Source organism: Cardiocondyla obscurior, linkage group LG02, assembly GCF_019399895.1.
Source record: "Cardiocondyla obscurior isolate alpha-2009 linkage group LG02, Cobs3.1, whole genome shotgun sequence".
NCBI lineage: Eukaryota > Metazoa > Arthropoda > Insecta > Hymenoptera > Formicidae > Cardiocondyla > Cardiocondyla obscurior.
In genome coordinates, this window is record NC_091865.1 from 11,936,184 (window position 1) to 11,954,401 (window position 18,218).

General features: G+C 37.1%; 1 protein-coding gene across 3 annotated transcripts; it reads left to right on the forward strand.

Annotated features, from left to right (window-relative positions):
- Positions 1 to 197: 197 nt before the first annotated feature.
- Positions 198 to 17,273, forward strand: LOC139111925 (cyclin-T). 3 transcript variants are annotated; one of them, XM_070672577.1, is made up of 8 exons: positions 198 to 1,177; positions 3,088 to 3,298; positions 3,429 to 3,558; positions 3,654 to 3,699; positions 3,905 to 3,995; positions 4,169 to 4,366; positions 4,466 to 7,705; positions 14,703 to 17,273. In XM_070672577.1, exons 1-8 carry the CDS (start codon positions 1,032 to 1,034, stop codon positions 14,775 to 14,777), a joined length of 4,137 nt encoding a protein of 1,378 aa, XP_070528678.1. In that variant the 5' UTR covers positions 198 to 1,031; the 3' UTR covers positions 14,778 to 17,273. The 3 variants fall into 3 exon arrangements, with proteins under 3 accessions (XP_070528678.1, XP_070528657.1, XP_070528668.1); XM_070672556.1 differs by lacking the exon at positions 14,703 to 17,273 and having other exon boundaries at positions 4,466 to 9,313; XM_070672567.1 differs by lacking the exon at positions 14,703 to 17,273 and having other exon boundaries at positions 3,429 to 3,552; positions 4,466 to 9,313.
- Positions 17,274 to 18,218: the final 945 nt, after the last annotated feature.

Consider the following 18,218-nt stretch of genomic DNA (forward strand, 5'->3'; position numbering starts at 1 on the left):
CTGCGCTTCCGCTCCGTGATATGTGTTCAGAACGGTCTACGGACACGCCGTTAAAGCGCGCTTACGCGACGCGCTAGCCTCCGGAGGCGCGGCGACGTATCGTCGGAGAGGAGGTTCACACTCGCGGGGACGTGTGGGCACCCTGAAGCAAACCGCAGGTGACGAGGTGGTCGACGTGGCTACAACGACGCGGCGACTCGCCCCACGCATGTTACGCAACGTGTGACGCGACCGATGCACCGTCGGCGTCGTTTTTAACCGTTACGGGGCAGGAGAAAGAAAGAAAGAGAGCTCAAGGGAACGAGGTTCTCCGGCCGAGTAAAAGGACCGCAATGACGACGCATCGGCCCTATGGAATGCGGCAGAGGTTATGACAGCGTGTTCTCGTGGACGATGCTCCGTCCCGCGTGGTAAACGCTAAGCGCGAGAATCTGCCGAGCAACGGTACGACGACCCCCCCATACATGCACGTACGGCGACGGTACTCTGCCGACGACGTTAACGGTGACGACGTCGCGAATTCGACGTCGCCACGCGCGCGCGCGCGCCTTTCCTCGCGAGCGTGGTGCGCGAGAAGCGAGGCGACGAGGGTGCTGGTGCCGCGCGAAGCTTGGCAGCGAGTCCCAGCGACCATTCTAGTTACTCCAGGTATCCTGCTCCAGCCGAAGCGCGCGACCCGCCGAAGCGGAACGACGCCAACGACGTACAGGACATCGCCATTCAGAGTGCGTGGTGGACGACGCGAGAAACGCCGTTGTTCCCGCGACGCCCCATCGTCTCGTCGCGACGCATTGCGTTGCGTCATTCGCGCCCGCGGGCGCCATTTTCCATCGTTCTCGAGCGAGCGGCGTGGCATCAGCAAAACGTGACTCGAGCGCGAGGTCCGCTTACTTCGCGCCCACCTCTCCGTCCCTTCGACCCCTCGTGTCGGCCATCAAGCTGCCAGACCGGCGGGCCGTCCGTGGCACGCGACGTTCCCGTCAAGTGTGCGCATCGTTTACGGATCACGGGCGGACTGTGTGTACATATAAATGGCGGCAGACGAAAGATGGTATTTTTCACGAGAGCAGCTTGCAAACACGCCGAGCAGAAGATGCGGCATAGACGCGGACAAGGAGCTGAGCTATCGCCAGCAAGCGGCGAATTTCATCCAGGATATGGGCCAGCGACTAGTGGTGTATCCTTTTATTTACGCGCAAATACTTCTCCACGCTTCTAGATCGCCGCCCTGCTCCCCCCTCCTTCACCTTCTTTCACATCTCCCGATCTTCCGCATCTCTCACCGCCCCGACTTCGTCGGGTGTCCGATATCCAGTGACAAGTGTTAGAGTAATGTACACGGAAGAGTCCAGGGATGAGAATAACGCGGCGCGGGGGTGACGACGCGCGATTAACGCCTCTAGTCCGTGCGGCGCGGACGGATGACGTTCGGGGGAAAACGGCGGATTCACCATATTGGAGTCCCGTGTATCACAGGTACCGTAAACACGTTTCTTGACGATTCTCACAGCGTTAAAATGCAAGGAACGCGACGCAGAGGAGGCTCGGCTGATTCAGGGGATACGGTACCTGGAGCAACGCGTAAGTGTTGCTCAGAAACGCACATGTGTGTACGCGTTGGCGTGCTCGCACGCGCACACACACGTGCGCTCGTATGCATGAGTATGTATGTTCCGACGAGGACTCATCGAGTAACGGAACGTATAGGGAAGAGAATGAGGAAGACTTAAAAGTCCTTTTTAAAAAAAAAAAAAAATATTTAATATCATCCTGGACCACAAATGTTTCCGCAGATCTGACGTGATGCCTCTTGGCATTTTTGCTAAGTTTTATTTTAGCCCGGTTTGCACTTCGCGTATCGCGAACGTGAAAACTCCGGTCTATTTAAAAAAAAAAAATCTGTTTTAGGCAATGAGACAACGGTCTATGCATTAGTTTCCAATGCAGCGCTATCTTTGTAGACTTGTCGTGTTCACTCGACATGCGGACATTTAAAAATGTGTGGAAAGTTTGCCTTGTGCTTCTAATTTTACTTAGAATTTTTGCTATCTTCAGAAAATATTTGTTTCTTTATATCAAGTTATGAAGGCCCCCCAGCTTATTTGTTATATTTTAGCTAGCAAATTTATTATAATATTTTTAATTCTGTTAATCTTTTGAAGTTTTCTTGACAACAATGCAAATAATGTATGCTTTCATTAAATTTCAGTACTCTTCTCTTGTACCATTAAACTAAACTTGTTAGGAAGAAGTAAGAAGAACTATTGACTGAGTTCATTAAATCAACTTTCCCACATCGCTGTAAACTGAAAATAAAAACTTTAATAAATTATTTTATATATAAAAAACTATTGTACCTTCTCTCTATTTTCTAATCTTACCATTTAATTTAATTTTGTAAAGTTTTGAAATAACATTAAGAGCTTTGATTACTTTTTGTTGGATTTTTTTTCTTTAAGTTAAAAACATTCAAAGGAATTTTTTTTGTATTAATTTATCTCTGTTACTCATCCTATGATTTGGCAAAATATTTTTTTTGTTTTATTAATTATGTCTACACTACAGAGATAGTACTGCGGATTCCCAATGTATACCTTCCCTCTCGTGATATTATGAATTTTGATGATCCCTCGTCGATACAACATAATGAAAAATAAATCTGGTATATATTATAGAATATATCTATGTTAAAATAACGCCTGTTTTTATAACACAACATGTGTTGTAAAAAATATATCCAATATAGTGAATCTTCTGTTACTCACGCACCATCTGATATATACAATTGAAATTATTTCTCTCACTTTTTTCGTACTTTAAGAAATATGAAAATTATGGATAAAAAAAAGTTTTAATTTAACTTAATTTTACAATTTTTTTTTTTTTTTTTTTTTTTTTTCTCAGAGAATGTAGTATTAAGAATATTAGAATGTTAATATCATCTAATTAATGTGATTATTCATAGAATTATTATAATTGCAAGTCACGTATATATCCTGAACATTCTACATCTCCTACCTAATTTTCTATTTAGCATGTGTATATATAACATTATGCGAAGAGTTTTCCTTAATGAAAAAAATTCAGATCTCAGTTGTGCATCAACACAGCTATTGTCTACATGCACCGATTCTACGTCTTTCATTCGTTGACACAGTTTCACAGAAATGCAATTGCAGTGGCAGCACTCTTCTTAGCAGCAAAAGTAGAAGAACAACCAAGGAAGCTAGAACATGTTATCAAAATGGCTTATATGTGTCTCCACAGAGAACAAATACCACCTGACAGTAGATCTGAGGTAAGTTATTCTGTGGAGACACCATATACGTCAATTTTACATGATTCAAAATTAAAAGCATCAGTTTGTATACAAAAAAAGGTGGTATTTTATTTATTTTTTGCATGAAATCTGTTATTATTACTTGCAGCAATTTCTTGAACAAGCCCAAGACTTGGTGTTCAATGAAAATGTTCTCCTACAAACGTTAGGATTTGATGTTGCCATTGATCATCCACATACCCATGTTGTTAGATGTTGTCAACTAGTGAAAGGTACAGGTTAGGTTCTAGTATCATTATTATTTATTATTCTAACTAGAATTGCTATACTATAATGAAAACGAATTAAATGTGATTTTACTAATTTGTTTTAGCGAGCAAGGACTTAGCTCAAACTTCGTACTTCATGGCATCTAACAGGTAATTGTTAGCTTTTTTGTATTATTTCTTTTGTTTTATAACAAAAATATGAAATAAAAGCAAATATGTACATAAAATAATCGGTTAAAGAATTTAGTTTTATCTTTTTTTCTTTTCTTTTCTTTTTTTTTTTTTTTTTTAGGATAAAGCTTTTCATCATTTGCATGCAAACAATTTAAACAATGATGTATTCTTCTTTTTACAGCTTACATTTAACTACAATGTGTCTACAATATAAGCCGACAGTTGTTGCCTGCTTTTGTATACACCTTGCCTGTAAATGGTCCAATTGGGAGGTAAGAGATTATGTTTTTTTACAGCTCTGATTAGAAGTATAATATTAAAATTGTGTAAAAAAAAAATTTGTATTGCTTAAGTTGATTTGTCTATTTTAATAAAAAAAAAAAAAAAATTGTTTTGACACAATATTGTACGTTTTGAATAATTGATTATTCTTTTTCATATACAGATACCTCAAAGCACTGAAGGGAAGCAATGGTTCTGGTACGTAGACAAATCGGTGACTTCAGAACTACTTCAAGAACTGACGAACGAGTTTCTTCATATATTCGACAAGTGCCCATCAAGACTAAAAAGAAAAATTATGAGCATTTCCGCAAATCAAAGTCCAAGTATGCACCATCCGAGTCTGTCAAATTCACCATTTGTAAGTAATTTACATTTATACAATTATGATTCTATTTTCGTGTTTTTTTTTTTAATTCTTACTTTGATAAATTCTAATTTTTATTTTAATTTTTTTTAGGATACTGAGCCGCGTAAAATACAATCTCCAGCAGAAGTGGACGGTGCTGGTTCTTCTGTTGTTGCTCATTTGAATCGCGCTCATCATGCGATGGAAAGTGCCGCCCATTCTAGCCGTTCTCATCACTCGGTGGAAAGTGCCGGTACTCATTCAAGCCGCTCTCATCATTCGACAGATAGTATCGCTTCTACCTCTAGTGCTGTTACTGCCCATTCAAGTCGTTCGCATCACTCGACGGACAGCGCCGTTACTCATTCAAGTCGTTCTCATCATGCAGCGGATACTGCAGCCGCTTCTGCCAATGCTGCCCATTCGAATCGTTCTCATCATATTATGGACAGTGCCGCTGCCGGCTCAGCAGCTGTTGCTCATTCAAGTCGCTCTCATCACGCGCAACAAGAAAAACAAGATGAGAAGAAAACCGGGGCTATCGCAGGTCCATCAACGTCAAGATCAACTGCGATAGACTACCGAGAATATCGCGAAAAGCGAGAACGAGAACGTTTAGAACGGGAAAAAGCAGTTGCTTCTATTACTGTTGTTCATGTTGCCGATCCTAATAAGCCCCATCATTCTCATCATCATAAACAAGTATCAAACACAAGTATACCGAGTAAGCATCAGATACCATCTGTGCAAAAAGGCGCTCTTCATCATAACCATCATCATCGACCAGATATAAAAGTCGGTCAACCAGTGCCGCAGAGACATTCGACTAGTAGTCAACCTAATCGCGATCCCAGTAGACAACGATTATCGAGAGAGCACAATACTGGTATCGTCAGTATAACTGCTAATATAACACACTCTTCGCATCATGCCAATTTAGATAGTTCCTCGTCCGTATCTATAATACATAGGTCGGACAGTAGTGCCGTGCAGGATTCCGCGTCCTCGGCGCATAGTAATTTGCAGGAGAAAATGAGTAATAATCACAGCGGACATAGACTGAACGCGCTTGATAGCAAGCATCAAGCGCACGATAAGAGGTTGTACCGTGGCGAGGATCCGAGGCTCAAATCTGCGAAATATGCAGATATGAACAGATTTGAGAATCAACGACGAAAAGCGGAGACGTTGGAGCAAAGGTGCGAGGAAGTTCGGAAGTTGATTGAGAAACCGTTGCCACCGCCGAAGCCGGCAGAAGTTTCATATCTTATAAACGCCCAACAGAAACAACAAGCGCATCATGCCAAATACAATCAGCAACAGCAGGAAAAAAGCAGTTCATACACAGGAGATATGAAGCACGCAGCAACTGCCAGTCAGAACGCGCTTCCACAAGGATTATCACCGAGCGCTTCGTCGTCGCAAAAGACCACATCTGTTAAGACACAGATGTACAGTCAGCATACAGCGCAGGGTGTATCTCAAATTTTGAAAGACACTATTAAAAATGGCAATTCTCAGTCTTGCTTGAGCACATTGAACAACGTGGACGATACGAAATTGGAGAAACGACTGCAAGTGACCGCGCATGAAGAATTCACTGAAAGAATTTCCGTCGACATTCAACAGAGCAACTTACACACACCACCAGCCAAACACAAATCGCTGTTTAGCCCAGAGACGCCGATTGTGTCTAAAGAATCGCACGTGCAAAGCGCAAGGCCTAGATCGAAGCAGAAGACGCCACCTTCCGCAGCCGCGAAGGTAAAAGAACGCGTACCGCTGGTTGTAAGTTCACCGACTTTACAAGACTCGTTAACGATGAAACGTCCAGATAACGTGGCACCCTCGCACAAGAGAACGCGTGCATCGAGCATCGGCGAGAACGAGCAACCGGTGAAAGTAAAACAGGAAATCAAGACAGAAGATACAACTAGTTTAAAGGCGCTGAAGATGCTCGGCCGCGTACCTGACTTAATTCAACCGATACGTGACAATCTGTCGTCGTCGAACAGCAGAAATAGTGCGTCATCCGTCATTAACGATCTGAAACCGCCAGAACTTATCAAGCCATTCGAATCGGATCAGCTTCGCTTTAATGCATTACCTCAGCATAATAAAGCACATTGCGATAACACGTACACAGCGATTAACGCACTGTTTAATGGTATAGACTTAGTGAAACAAGAATTTCCGGAAAATCGTCCGAAAAGGGACCTTTTAGAGCATTATATGAAGAGGGAGCCGTCGGGACACAGAGTTCCAGAACCAATGCATTCCCAGTTGCAAACGAAACTTGAATATACATCGCCGATAAAATCCGCGCAGAGTATAAGCGCGTTGCTCCAGGAGACCCTGGCGCCGATGCCATCGCTGTTACAGGGGCTGCAACAACCTGGACAATTACCTACTCAGCAGATGCATCAAGAACAAATACTACAGCACCAGCAACAACAGATTCAGTTGCAGACCATTCAACCGTTGGTCGAGCATTTGCCAGTGACGACTCAGTGTTTATCGATGGCAAGCGATAATTTCACACCGATAGCTTCAACCGTCGACATTAGTGTTCTTTCCGATGTGTTGATGATGCCAAACAACAATATTATAGAACTGACAGCGCCAGCTACCTCGACGATAACGACTGTTCCTCCAACCGAAGAGAAACGATCAGAACATAAGAGCGAAAAGAAGAAAAAGAAGGAGAAACATAAGCACAAAGATAAGGAGAAGAGCAAAGAAAAGCATAAGCATAAACATAAAGATAAAGATAAAGAGAAGCATCGTGAAAAAAAAGACAAAGAAAAAGAAGAGACGCCGACAGCAGCACCTATTAAAATCACGATTCCGAAAGACAAACTAAATCTAAGTACGGAAGCATCGTCGACGGTGGTTGGCGGAGGTCCCAGCTTATTGGACAAAAATATATCGCCGCAGAGTACGGGCTTGAAAATTAAGATCCCTAAAGAACGGCTCAAGGGCACCGACAACGTACCCAGTTCGTCACCGGCACAGCCACCAGTGGTACAAGGTTCGTTAAAGATCAAGATACGCACCGATGGTATCTCAAGGAGTTCCTCGGCGGCACCGCCACCCACGTCAATGTCGTCTTCGTCGAATGGTTCGAGCATATCGTCGCATATGCAACTCTCCTCTGAATCATCTGTGAACGAAACAACGAGTCGGAAGCGCGACCGAGCCGAGATGCTCGGCGACAGCTCGGGCAGTAGTGGCCACCCGGCCACGAAGAAGCAAGCGATGGTGATACCAACGACAGGTGCTTATGGGCAGGGCCACCGACCTGGAGAACGGCAGAACGGCAGACACTATAACTCCGGCAGCAATAATAAGGTACGTGGTAGAGGCGCCCGTCAGCATCACGGCGGTCGCGGTCCACCACCACATCACGCAGTTGCCGGCCAACGCGGTAACGCTGGTAGTCACTATCAGCGGGAGATTTACGGTAACGGCCGCGGTAATCGCGGTCATCAGCATTATCATTCTCATCAGCCTCACCATCCCCCAGTCGTTCGCGGCGACGTCGGCGGGTTCGCGAGGGGGACTGGTCAGGCTGAGCAGAGCACAGATTCTTATTTTTACTCTAATTATCCAGCACCGATGTTTGGCGCATCCGCTGGATACGTGTACGATTCCGCTTACCAACAGTACTATCAACAATTTCAGCAATCTCAATACCCGATGTACCCGGCAGGAAATAATTTAATAATGACCCCGGATGGCGCCATCAACACGTCGGTGCCACCGCCGTCATTAATTCCAAATCTTTATCAGAATCAAAATATAAACCGCCCAGCTTCTCAGCCGGTTGCATCCACTCGGCAGGAAGACGCACATTTGTTGCCTCCACCACCTCTGCAACCACCACCGTCGCCTCCTCCCTTGCCGAGTGGACCTCCGCCACCACCACCACCACCTCCTCCTCCGTCAATGCCGGAGTGATAAAACACATATACATATGTATTTTATATGTATATATGTATATATTTTACATAAAAAATGTATATATAAAATAATCTTGTTCGGAAAGCTCGTAGTAATATTAAAATAATTCGAGGTGTTTGTACAGAAGTAACATTTTTAACGATTTCAGGATCTCGAGTCTCTGAAGTAGTAATATAGTATTTATTACTAACGTTTTTTATAACGTCACGATTTTATGTCGTCAATAATAAATGTAAGAATATTCTACGTCTTTTAAAGAAAAATTATCAATTTAAAAGTGATAAATTACACGTGCACAGGAGTATTTGTATGCTGATATAAGCCATTTTCCGTAAACAGTGACCTTTTTTACGCTGACAGAATTTTAACTTTTGTAAGTAAAAGAACATAATGTAGTGAAAGTGTGTTCCCTTATTTTTACACTCTTTAAGCATTGAATACGATTTAACAAGTTTTCAATTATTTGGTTTGAAATAACGCTTTAAAATGCTCACTTTTTATCAGGCTACATAAATACAATTATATCGAAAGAGAAATTTCGTTAATATGAATATTTATTAAAATCACGAACTTTCCGAACAATCAATTTATATGTATATCTGTGTATATAGTTTATTTACATTGCAGAATTTGCAATTTAAGCAAGTTATTTGCTAAATTTATATATACATATTTTATATTAAGTATTTGTTAGATTATTCCTCTTTAAAAATCAAGTGCCCCTTTTCAATTATGTACAATTGTAGTATATATGTAAAATTTCTTTCTGCTTTGGATATTTTTATTCTTTTTTTTTTTTTTGTCTTTGTTTCTTTTTTAAGACTAAGAATATAAAGTATATCTGAAGCAGAACAAAAAATATTCTACGTCTTCTAAATTTTTTTTTTAATACTTTTTTTTACTTTTTTCTCTCTATTTCCTTTTCTCTTTAATTTTCTAAATTAATTAATACATTTTTACGTATTTGTATTCATTAAAAAATTATATATTTACATAGATGTCTGTAATATCTTTTTTTATATATAACTTTTATATTAAAAAATTATGCATTATTAAAAAAATTATTAGAGAAATTTACGTTTAAAAGATTTTTAAACAGTATATACATATAATTCTCTAATATTCTTCATACATGTGCAAATATATAGTACTTTGCTGTAAAATCAAGTTAGACATACAATATATTATTTTTATTACTTTTAAAATTTATATATATATATATATATATATATCTTTTTCTTGTACTTAGATTGAATATTGAGACCATTTAAATTCGTGGGAATGCTATCAATTTATCTTTTTTTCCTTTCGATTTTGCGAATTCGTTTGGTAGAATTAGCAGCATGACGTTGTGCCGTTATCCTTTATCAATCTATTGCTCGATCGTTCTTTTTCCTCATATATCCACTACTAAAAAATTAGTCGAATGAAAAGCTGTTTTCATTTTGTTATAGATTTTATCGTATTGTTGAAACAGGATCGATTTGAAATTTCTCGTTATCGATCTGGCGAGAGTGTGCATAATATTATGCAAAATTTAATGCAATGTTCGATAAGTTGCAGACAACCGATTTCATAAACTTTAACAAAAATAAAAATTAAATGTTTATAAAATCAATGTATGCCATGTTATTGACACTGCAATGCGGCGTGTAGAGGGGTATTGCTTTAAAATGTTGTTACTTATTTCGTATTAATCTCTTTAGTTTTTCTTTTCAATACAAAATTAGCTTCCCACTTTTAGCCAGCATGATTTATTGTAAGAGTTTGCTATAGAGATACATCTATTCTTGCTTGCTACTATCTTTTCTTTCTACATGCAATATCTTTGAAAAAATAAATAAAAAAAAACAAATTATGTAAATTTAAAAAAAAAGCTTTAATGAATAATTGTTGAAATTAAAAAAAAAAAAAACATTTAACACGAATAATTTTAATCTTAATCTTTGATATTAGATACATTATATAGCATTTTCTTTTTCTGCGAATTCAATTATATTTTGGAAATGCTATAGTTATTTTCCTTATCTTAAAAAATATACATAATTTTTTAAAGATCTTTAAAAAATTTCCTTTAATAAATCTAATTGATTTATTAGTCCTTATTTTTTTTTTTTTTTTAACTAATTAAGATCATCAATACGTAGAATTAGTACAAAAAAGGGAAATTTTTTGAAAATAGTTTCTCGTAAGTTTCTACAAAACTCTTGTAGATATCTGTTTCTATGCATATAGAATATCGCTTAATAGTTATGTGTTAACTTAAGTATAATAATCAATTGTTGGATATATAAGAACCCCTTAGGTAAAGCATCATAAGTTGTAGAAGAGGAAAACTACGTTATGAAAGTATGTGAAGAGGGATGCTGCCATGTCTCACAGACGAGATATATTAAACGAAGGTATAGCAGAGAAAGTGATTTTCTATCGGCGTCAGTTATACCCAAAATGCAATTATATTATTCGCGTGGGATCTTTGTTATTAGCAAGTAACAAGGAATACGTATAACACATTGCCAGCAAAGAAGTTAAGAGATTATTATCAATCGTTTCGATTGTATAATCATAGACTTGCCCAAAATTATTAATGATTTCGATTTGATTTATATTTATGTACGTTACATTGCACTCGCGCACGATAATGTGAATTTTTTGATAAAACGAATATTATCTCAGGAACGTTGTATCAGAATAAATTATAATGCGATCGATATATTACGCTCGGAATATATTTTTTAAGAGTGTATGTTATGTATACGTATGGTCACATTTATATATATATATATATATATATATATATATATATATATATATATATATAAATTTTTTCTATATATATATAAATATATATATAATATTGTTCAAAAAGATGTTTATGACGCGCAAAAAAAAAGTGGTATTATTATATCGGTATCGTGAATGTGTCATTGTTAATTGTTAATTGTTATATTGTCACGATTATACCGTCGCTGTTTTAACTTACGCAAATAGACTCATTTGTGAAATGCAGAGGATCTATGATTAAGAGTATATAATTGATAATCTCATTTATTGATATGAGGTGCTCTGTGTGTAATTATATATTGTTCTTTCTTCCCGTGTGAACTTAATTAAGTTTCGATATTAGTGCAACATCTTGCTAGATCTTTGAGCTAATGTATAAATCTCAATATTTATATAGGTGAAAAAATTATTCTAATAACAGTAACGACAAATTATTCCATTATTGAAAAAGTCATTTTTTTAATTCGAACCGGAACTAGCTAGACAAGAAATTTTTTTGTATTCTCTCTTTGAATATTTTTTAAGTGTTGGCCATCTCTACTTAATTCAGCATTGTCTAACGCCTTAACTTGTGTACATATATAATTATTGTTTCTATCTATATCTTAACACTTGTACTAAAATTTTGTTTTTCACACTTAACGCGTTCTTTTCTACATCTCTCTTTCTTTTTTTTTTTTCTTCTACATTTAAGTCTCCTTCCTATATATATATATTTATCTCGTTGTCGTTGGTTTCATTAATTTTTTTCTCTTTTGTCAGCTGTAATACACGTATGTATGAGATAATGTGAGTTAAATATTTTTCTGACATCTGCTTATTTTGTATTCGAAGTTTACACGGGATGAGATTACTTCTAGGCGTTATGTACTTTAAACGCGATTTTTCTTACCGCATATACGTAGTTAGATACATACCGAATTTATCGAAGACCATTAACATGTATATACATATTCGATATATTATGAAAAAAAATTCCGTTTCCGGAATGTGATATTTTGTAATCGCCGTGCTTAGGATTCTTTTTAGGAAGAAATCTTTCGTATGCTGCATGGAACATTGTTCTCAGGAAACTCGCGCGCGTCTTTTCTGTTATTTGTCATACAAATTAAAGATTAAATGTACTCGGCGACTTGATCTCCGTTGATTGTAACACGATTTATTGCCAATATGTGTGAACGAAATCATGAACGGTGACGAACACGTAAAGTCAAAGGGAGTAAAACTACAAGTAGTCAAATTGTGCAATTACGATAGTAATTGAAAAGCAGAACAGAATAATAGAAAGACAAAATAATTGCTAAGGTAAATCTAGTTTTTATTCTGTGATCGTAACAAATTTAAGAGAACAGAAAAATATATTATATATAAATATCTATATATATATATATTTATATATAGTACCTTATTAATCGACATCAGATATTTTTCTTGTTGATATAGCGAATTTTTTACTAATTTAGAGCTGATCTTTTGCTTGATAAAAGTTCGATTATATTTTAAAAAAATCGAATAAATGATAGTAAAGTTTTATGAAAAATTGAAATATGTAGAGATATATTACAGAGTAATAAATAAGTGGCGTAAGAATTTTCTTAATAAACGGAGCAACTTAAAAATTGACAGAAAATCTGTGATTGATAAGTAGCACAATAGAGAAAAAAGAAAGAGATAGAACGGAAGGGAGTGAGTGAGCGTGCGAGAGAGAGAGAGAGAAAAAAAGCGAGAAAATTACACATATATATGTATATATTAAAGATGTAAATAAGTTTCTAGCGTTTTTCACAAAAAAAAAATATTTTTGATAATCTTAAAAATTCACGATCTTTCTTAATAATTCTCGTGATATTTTCCTTTACTTTAATTCAGAGTACCAGAGCTTCTATTATGTTTCATCATAATGCTAATAAAAATCAAATTGATTAAAATTTTGGATTGACGGAATCATCGGCAATGCTTTCAAGCTAGAGTTAGCCAACGAATGCTGCTAATGTTCTAAAACGAGTAGTCATCACGAAGACATACGATGCAAGCTTACGTGCGCGTGAACAACGAATATAATACAAAGTATGATAGTAAATTGAGAAATATGAATTTTAAGGTACAATTAATTAGCACAAAAGAAATGAAAAAGAGGAATATATATATGTGTAACGTGAACACTGCGTAAATTCTGTACACGATGTATATTCACCACTCGTTGCGTACGCTGCCTGTCTCAAAGAGGAAACGAGAGAGAGAGAGAGAGAAATGCAGGAAAGATTTATGTCATTGCATCGTTTTAATTCAATTGCAAATATTTATCTTTAATTAGAGAATTATAGCGAGATATTGACAGATGTACATAGGAGTTGCATAGTATTATACAACAGGAATCGTACGCGTCGCGTGGTCAATAAAACAAAAAAAAAAAAGAAAAAGAAATATTAAAGCAACGCAAATAAACGTACTGTGCAAACGAAACGTACCTTAGTAATTATTTTGTCTTCTTAATACCACACATGTTAAATGTACATATATGCAGTATCGCACACCGTACCGTCGCATCTCTCTTTTTAAATATATATATATATTTTTTTATTAAATATATATAAATATATATACATATATATATATATATATATATATATATATATATATATATATGTACTAACATCATGGCTCAGTATATTGTACGAGTACCATATTGCGATGATAGCTACACAAGTCACGCACGAAACAAATTCATCAAAAATCAACATGATCAAACTAATTGATATTGCCTGTGTCATTTCCCGTTGCTTGGTGAAGGGCTACATCACGACTAATGTCGCTATTATTATTATTAGGAGCTGAAATATTACTGTTATCGCTACATTACCGTATCGCTGTGTTGTAATGGTATTGTTAATGTTTTTGCGACGTGTGTGCGTGCGTGTGTGCATGATAAGAACGTGGGTATGAGCATGCGCTTGCATCTTTTACGCTTTTTGCATTCGCATGTACATCTGCATGTGTAGAATGTTTAAATAAACGCTTCAGGTGGTTTTACGTACCTTAACTCGTCCCACGTTGTTGCGCATAATCGAAGAGGAAGCGAAAACGAGAGGCAGGCTTATCGTAGAAATACTAATATGGCACTTCATTTTCTTTTTGCTCACACCTCAACTTTGTTGTATATAAACGCCGTACATCACATGCTTTTTCACAGAAAACCCACCTGAAAAACGTACACTATATTTAATCTGAGATTTAATTAACTTTTTACAATTTTAATTCCCATCAGACTTCAAAATTGAGTTCTCGCGAGAAAGAACATCAAAGGATTCATCGGAGTGAAAAAGGAATTCACGCTTAGCTATTAGAAAATGTGAAAATTGAGTCGTTTATTTTGATTTTGCTGAAAACTAATTGCTCATATGATTCAACGTCTGGGATTTAAACGGTGCATTATCTTCAAAATAATAGACTCAATTAAATATATTTAATATATATTAGAAATGTACACGTACTTATTTACGTGAATTATTTATTACCAAAGTGCTGGCGGATGTTTCATTTCATATTACACTTCGCATTACTTCATGGAGCAAGACGTCACATTTCTATTTGTCGTTTTCAGGAAAGACATGCATCCAGCCATCACAAAAGCTCCAGTAGATTGTCTCAGCAGTCTCAGCAGTCCCATGCAACGTAGTATGGCTATTTGAAGAATGAATAGTGGAGGTGCTTTATGGACGTCTTTTTACTCAGTTGGTTCGTTCTGAAGAAGGAAGCGCATATTCTGAAAACATAGTGAAAGTTCGTTAGTTGAATGATGCGATACCTCTAGATCTTGTGATACGTCTTGGGAAAATCATCCGAGATATATTCGAGTACGTCCTGAGATATATTCTAAAAATTTTCGGTGGATTATATATCAGGACATATTTGATTTACATTTATTGTACGATTGCTTCGATAAGGATCATCTCTTTATTCGCTGGGCTTCCTCTCATCTTTGCGCATTATGTCTTTTTTACTTCTTCTTTTTTTTGTTTTTTTTTCTTTAGCGACAAGAAAAATTTGCTACGACTGTCGCATAATAATATAAGCTTTTGAGGTAAATTATTGTTACAGCAAAACACGGAGTAAAAAATTGCAAATGAGAGGAAGAACAAAAAACGTATTCTTATCTAGATGATTTAGATGTAGCTTTTGATTGTTTGTAATTATTTTTCTTTACTTCTATTTAATTAACATAACAACCGAAATGCAGTCAAGTGACAATCCCGAAACAGAGGTGATCCCTATCGACTCGTGAAACAAATGCATGACGTCCCGCCGTCTGTATCCTAAATGAATTAACCGTTTACAAAATGTATTGACGCATTTGATGCGATTATAACAACGCTGATACGATCTAACGCTCCGCTATTTTCTACGTGAGTTACCTCCCGACTTGTTTGTTACAGCTTTTTTTTTTCACGTCTTGAAGTTATTTTTATTTTGTTTTTATTTTAGTTCACCTATTATCCCCCTTGATTCCAAGCGACTGATAATTGATAGCATCTTGCACTTAATAATTCCACATGATGAAGAAAACAGCTAAATCTAAATTTGTTGTATTTTCTAGACTGAATGGAATGTCGAGGAATATCTTTAATAATAAACTCACGCGAATAGTGAGGCGTTAAATCGAAGGGAAGCGGTTAATGGGCAAGGGTTCTTGATTGTAAATTATTTCAGAGAAAAGGAAAAAAGAGGGAAAAAGGAAAAAGAGAAGAGAAATTCCGCGATAAGATTTTGCAAAGCTAAAGGCAAAAGAAAAAAAAAAAGAAAAGGAAAAACTTTTTTTTTCTCACGCCTGTATCTTTGTGAAGCTTTCTCGGGAAGCTCGCGCTAATTCGTTTTAGTGATATTGCGTAATTATCCCGTCGTTCTTCACCTGGAAGGACGTGAATATTCATCGCCGAATATTCTTGGCCTGTAAATTGACCGTCGACAGGTTCGTTGCAGAGGAAAATTTGGCAAATTCGGGATTTTAATTTAAATAGCTACATCCAATGAAAAATCTTAAGTAGATTATTATTACCGATAGCCCGATTGTGCGATTTGATTTCTCGGGTCGCTCGATTTTTCGGGACGTTTAGTTAGGTAAAAAAAAAAAAAAAAAATAATAAAAAAATAAAATAAAATATTAAAAATCGAGTACTTGTAACATATTGGGATTGCCGTAGCGTGCAAAAGAGATAATTTAGATCTTTTAAGTAGGGCTATTCTCAGCGTGCAAGCTACTCTAGATTTTTTTTTTCTTTCTAAGTAAAGTAGAGCTATTATGTTACTACAGATAAGAATCGTCCACGGACTCGAATACGTTATGCATTTAACAATGCCTTATTTCCGGCTGTGTTTTAATTGATATTTTCACCCCTCCTCTCTTCGTTTCGTTTCTTTTCACGCGCATCACGGTAGCTGATGCCCGGACCCACAGAGAATATGCCCATTTTTACATTTCCTCACGATGACCCGATGACTATGAAATCCTCCGGTACCGATAATTCGCCCTGTCGAGAGTCAGTGTTCCCCGATCGATACTTTATCTTTCCGATTGTTCCGCGAGATATAAAAAACAAAATCCATGACCGAATGTCTCTACAACGAAACGATCGATTCAAATTAAGAAGGAAGGCAGATACGACACATTCACACGTGCACCTACCCACATCCACGCATATAGATACAGAGATACACGTGCAGTAAAATACCTGCTCGACGTTATCCGAACGGTATTTATATTATCATCTTATTATTGTGTAAATAGTTCTCTACCCGTATAATATAGCAGGTAAAACATGATATGCTCTATCGCGTAATTTAGTATAAAGAACTTTAAGGTAATATTGATATTATATCAACAGACTGTAAATAAGATTATTTTGTAATGCCAAAAGAAACCAAATGAGAGTAAGCTACTTCTTTGACGCATGTTATGCGTAGTTTAATGCGTACGAGAGGGAATGCGCGTGTGTGTGTGTGCGTGTGTGTATTTTCTGTCTATATGTTTTGTGTGAACTTACATACGTGAAAAATATAAATGGAAAACGCTCGCGCGCACGCACATATACGCATGCATACACACACGCACACACACACACATGCGTGTGAGCGTCCCTCTAATTAAAAAAAAAAAAAGTACGATTGCAGGCGATTACATCTGTGTGAAATTAACACGTGCACAACACATTTCGTTCGACGATACGCGCCGATTTTAATAATTGTACTTTGTTCAGCGGTACACGATAGCCGTGTAGGATCAAAGTGTGTTCGCTCGGTCGACGATCGTCTAATTATATATTTCTTTTTCGTTTTTTGTCTTCTACTTTTTTTTTTTTTTTATAAATAACGATCAACTTAAGTTAAGCCTAAGTTAAGTGTCAATTAATGCTTATGGAATTAAGTATGAATTAATAACGAATTGCCTGAGAGAACGAAATAAGAGAAGAATGAGAAAGAGATTAGAAGTGAACGTGTCGCCTTGGTACACTTAGCCAACGTTTAATTAACGAAAATTTGTACTGCTGCGAAAGGGACGCGAAGTCGATTAACGGGTTTGTTATTAGAATATTTCGCCGCTTTATCGTAAAAAAGCGAGATTCGATGTATCCGCAATTAGTACGTCTTGTTCCTCCGTTTCTTTCTTTTTTTTTTTTTCCCCCTCAATTTTTTTAAATAACGTGTTGTACAGCGTATACGCGGAGTGCGCATAACGAATTTAACGACGATCGTACGATATGCCGGTAGATTAATCGTTGTTGCGATGATGTTTTTCACGACGTTTCGTTCGATTAAACTGCGATCAAGTTATTCGGCGCGATAAAAATTGCGAGGCCTCTCATGATGTACGTCGTCAGGAATATTGGAAATTTCTTATAGTAAAAGAGAGAGCAGTGGAGTTTGTTTTATCGCGCCGACATGTAATTTGGCGTAATACGAGCCTCGTAACCGAGAAAGGAAGATAGTGGAAGAAAAGAAAAAAAAAATGTTAATAAATAGAAAGAGAAAATAGAAGGGAATGATACTAAATTCTGCCAGAGTCTTCTTCCATGAAAAATACTTTCTGTTTATCTCGGCTACGTGGCATAAATGTTCATTGCTG

What these genes read in the sequence shown, in the direction of transcription:
- LOC139111925 (XM_070672556.1), top strand. Translation starts at nt 1,032, where the DNA reads ATGGCGGCAGACGAAAGATGGTATTTTTCACGAGAGCAGCTTGCAAAC. An exon ending in CACCTGACAGTAGATCTGAG is followed by an intron (nt 3,299 to 3,428) that starts GTAAGTTATTCT and finishes TATTACTTGCAG; the next exon opens with CAATTTCTTGAACAAGCCCA. An exon ending in TACTTCATGGCATCTAACAG is followed by an intron (nt 3,700 to 3,904) that starts GTAATTGTTAGC and finishes TTCTTTTTACAG; the next exon opens with CTTACATTTAACTACAATGT.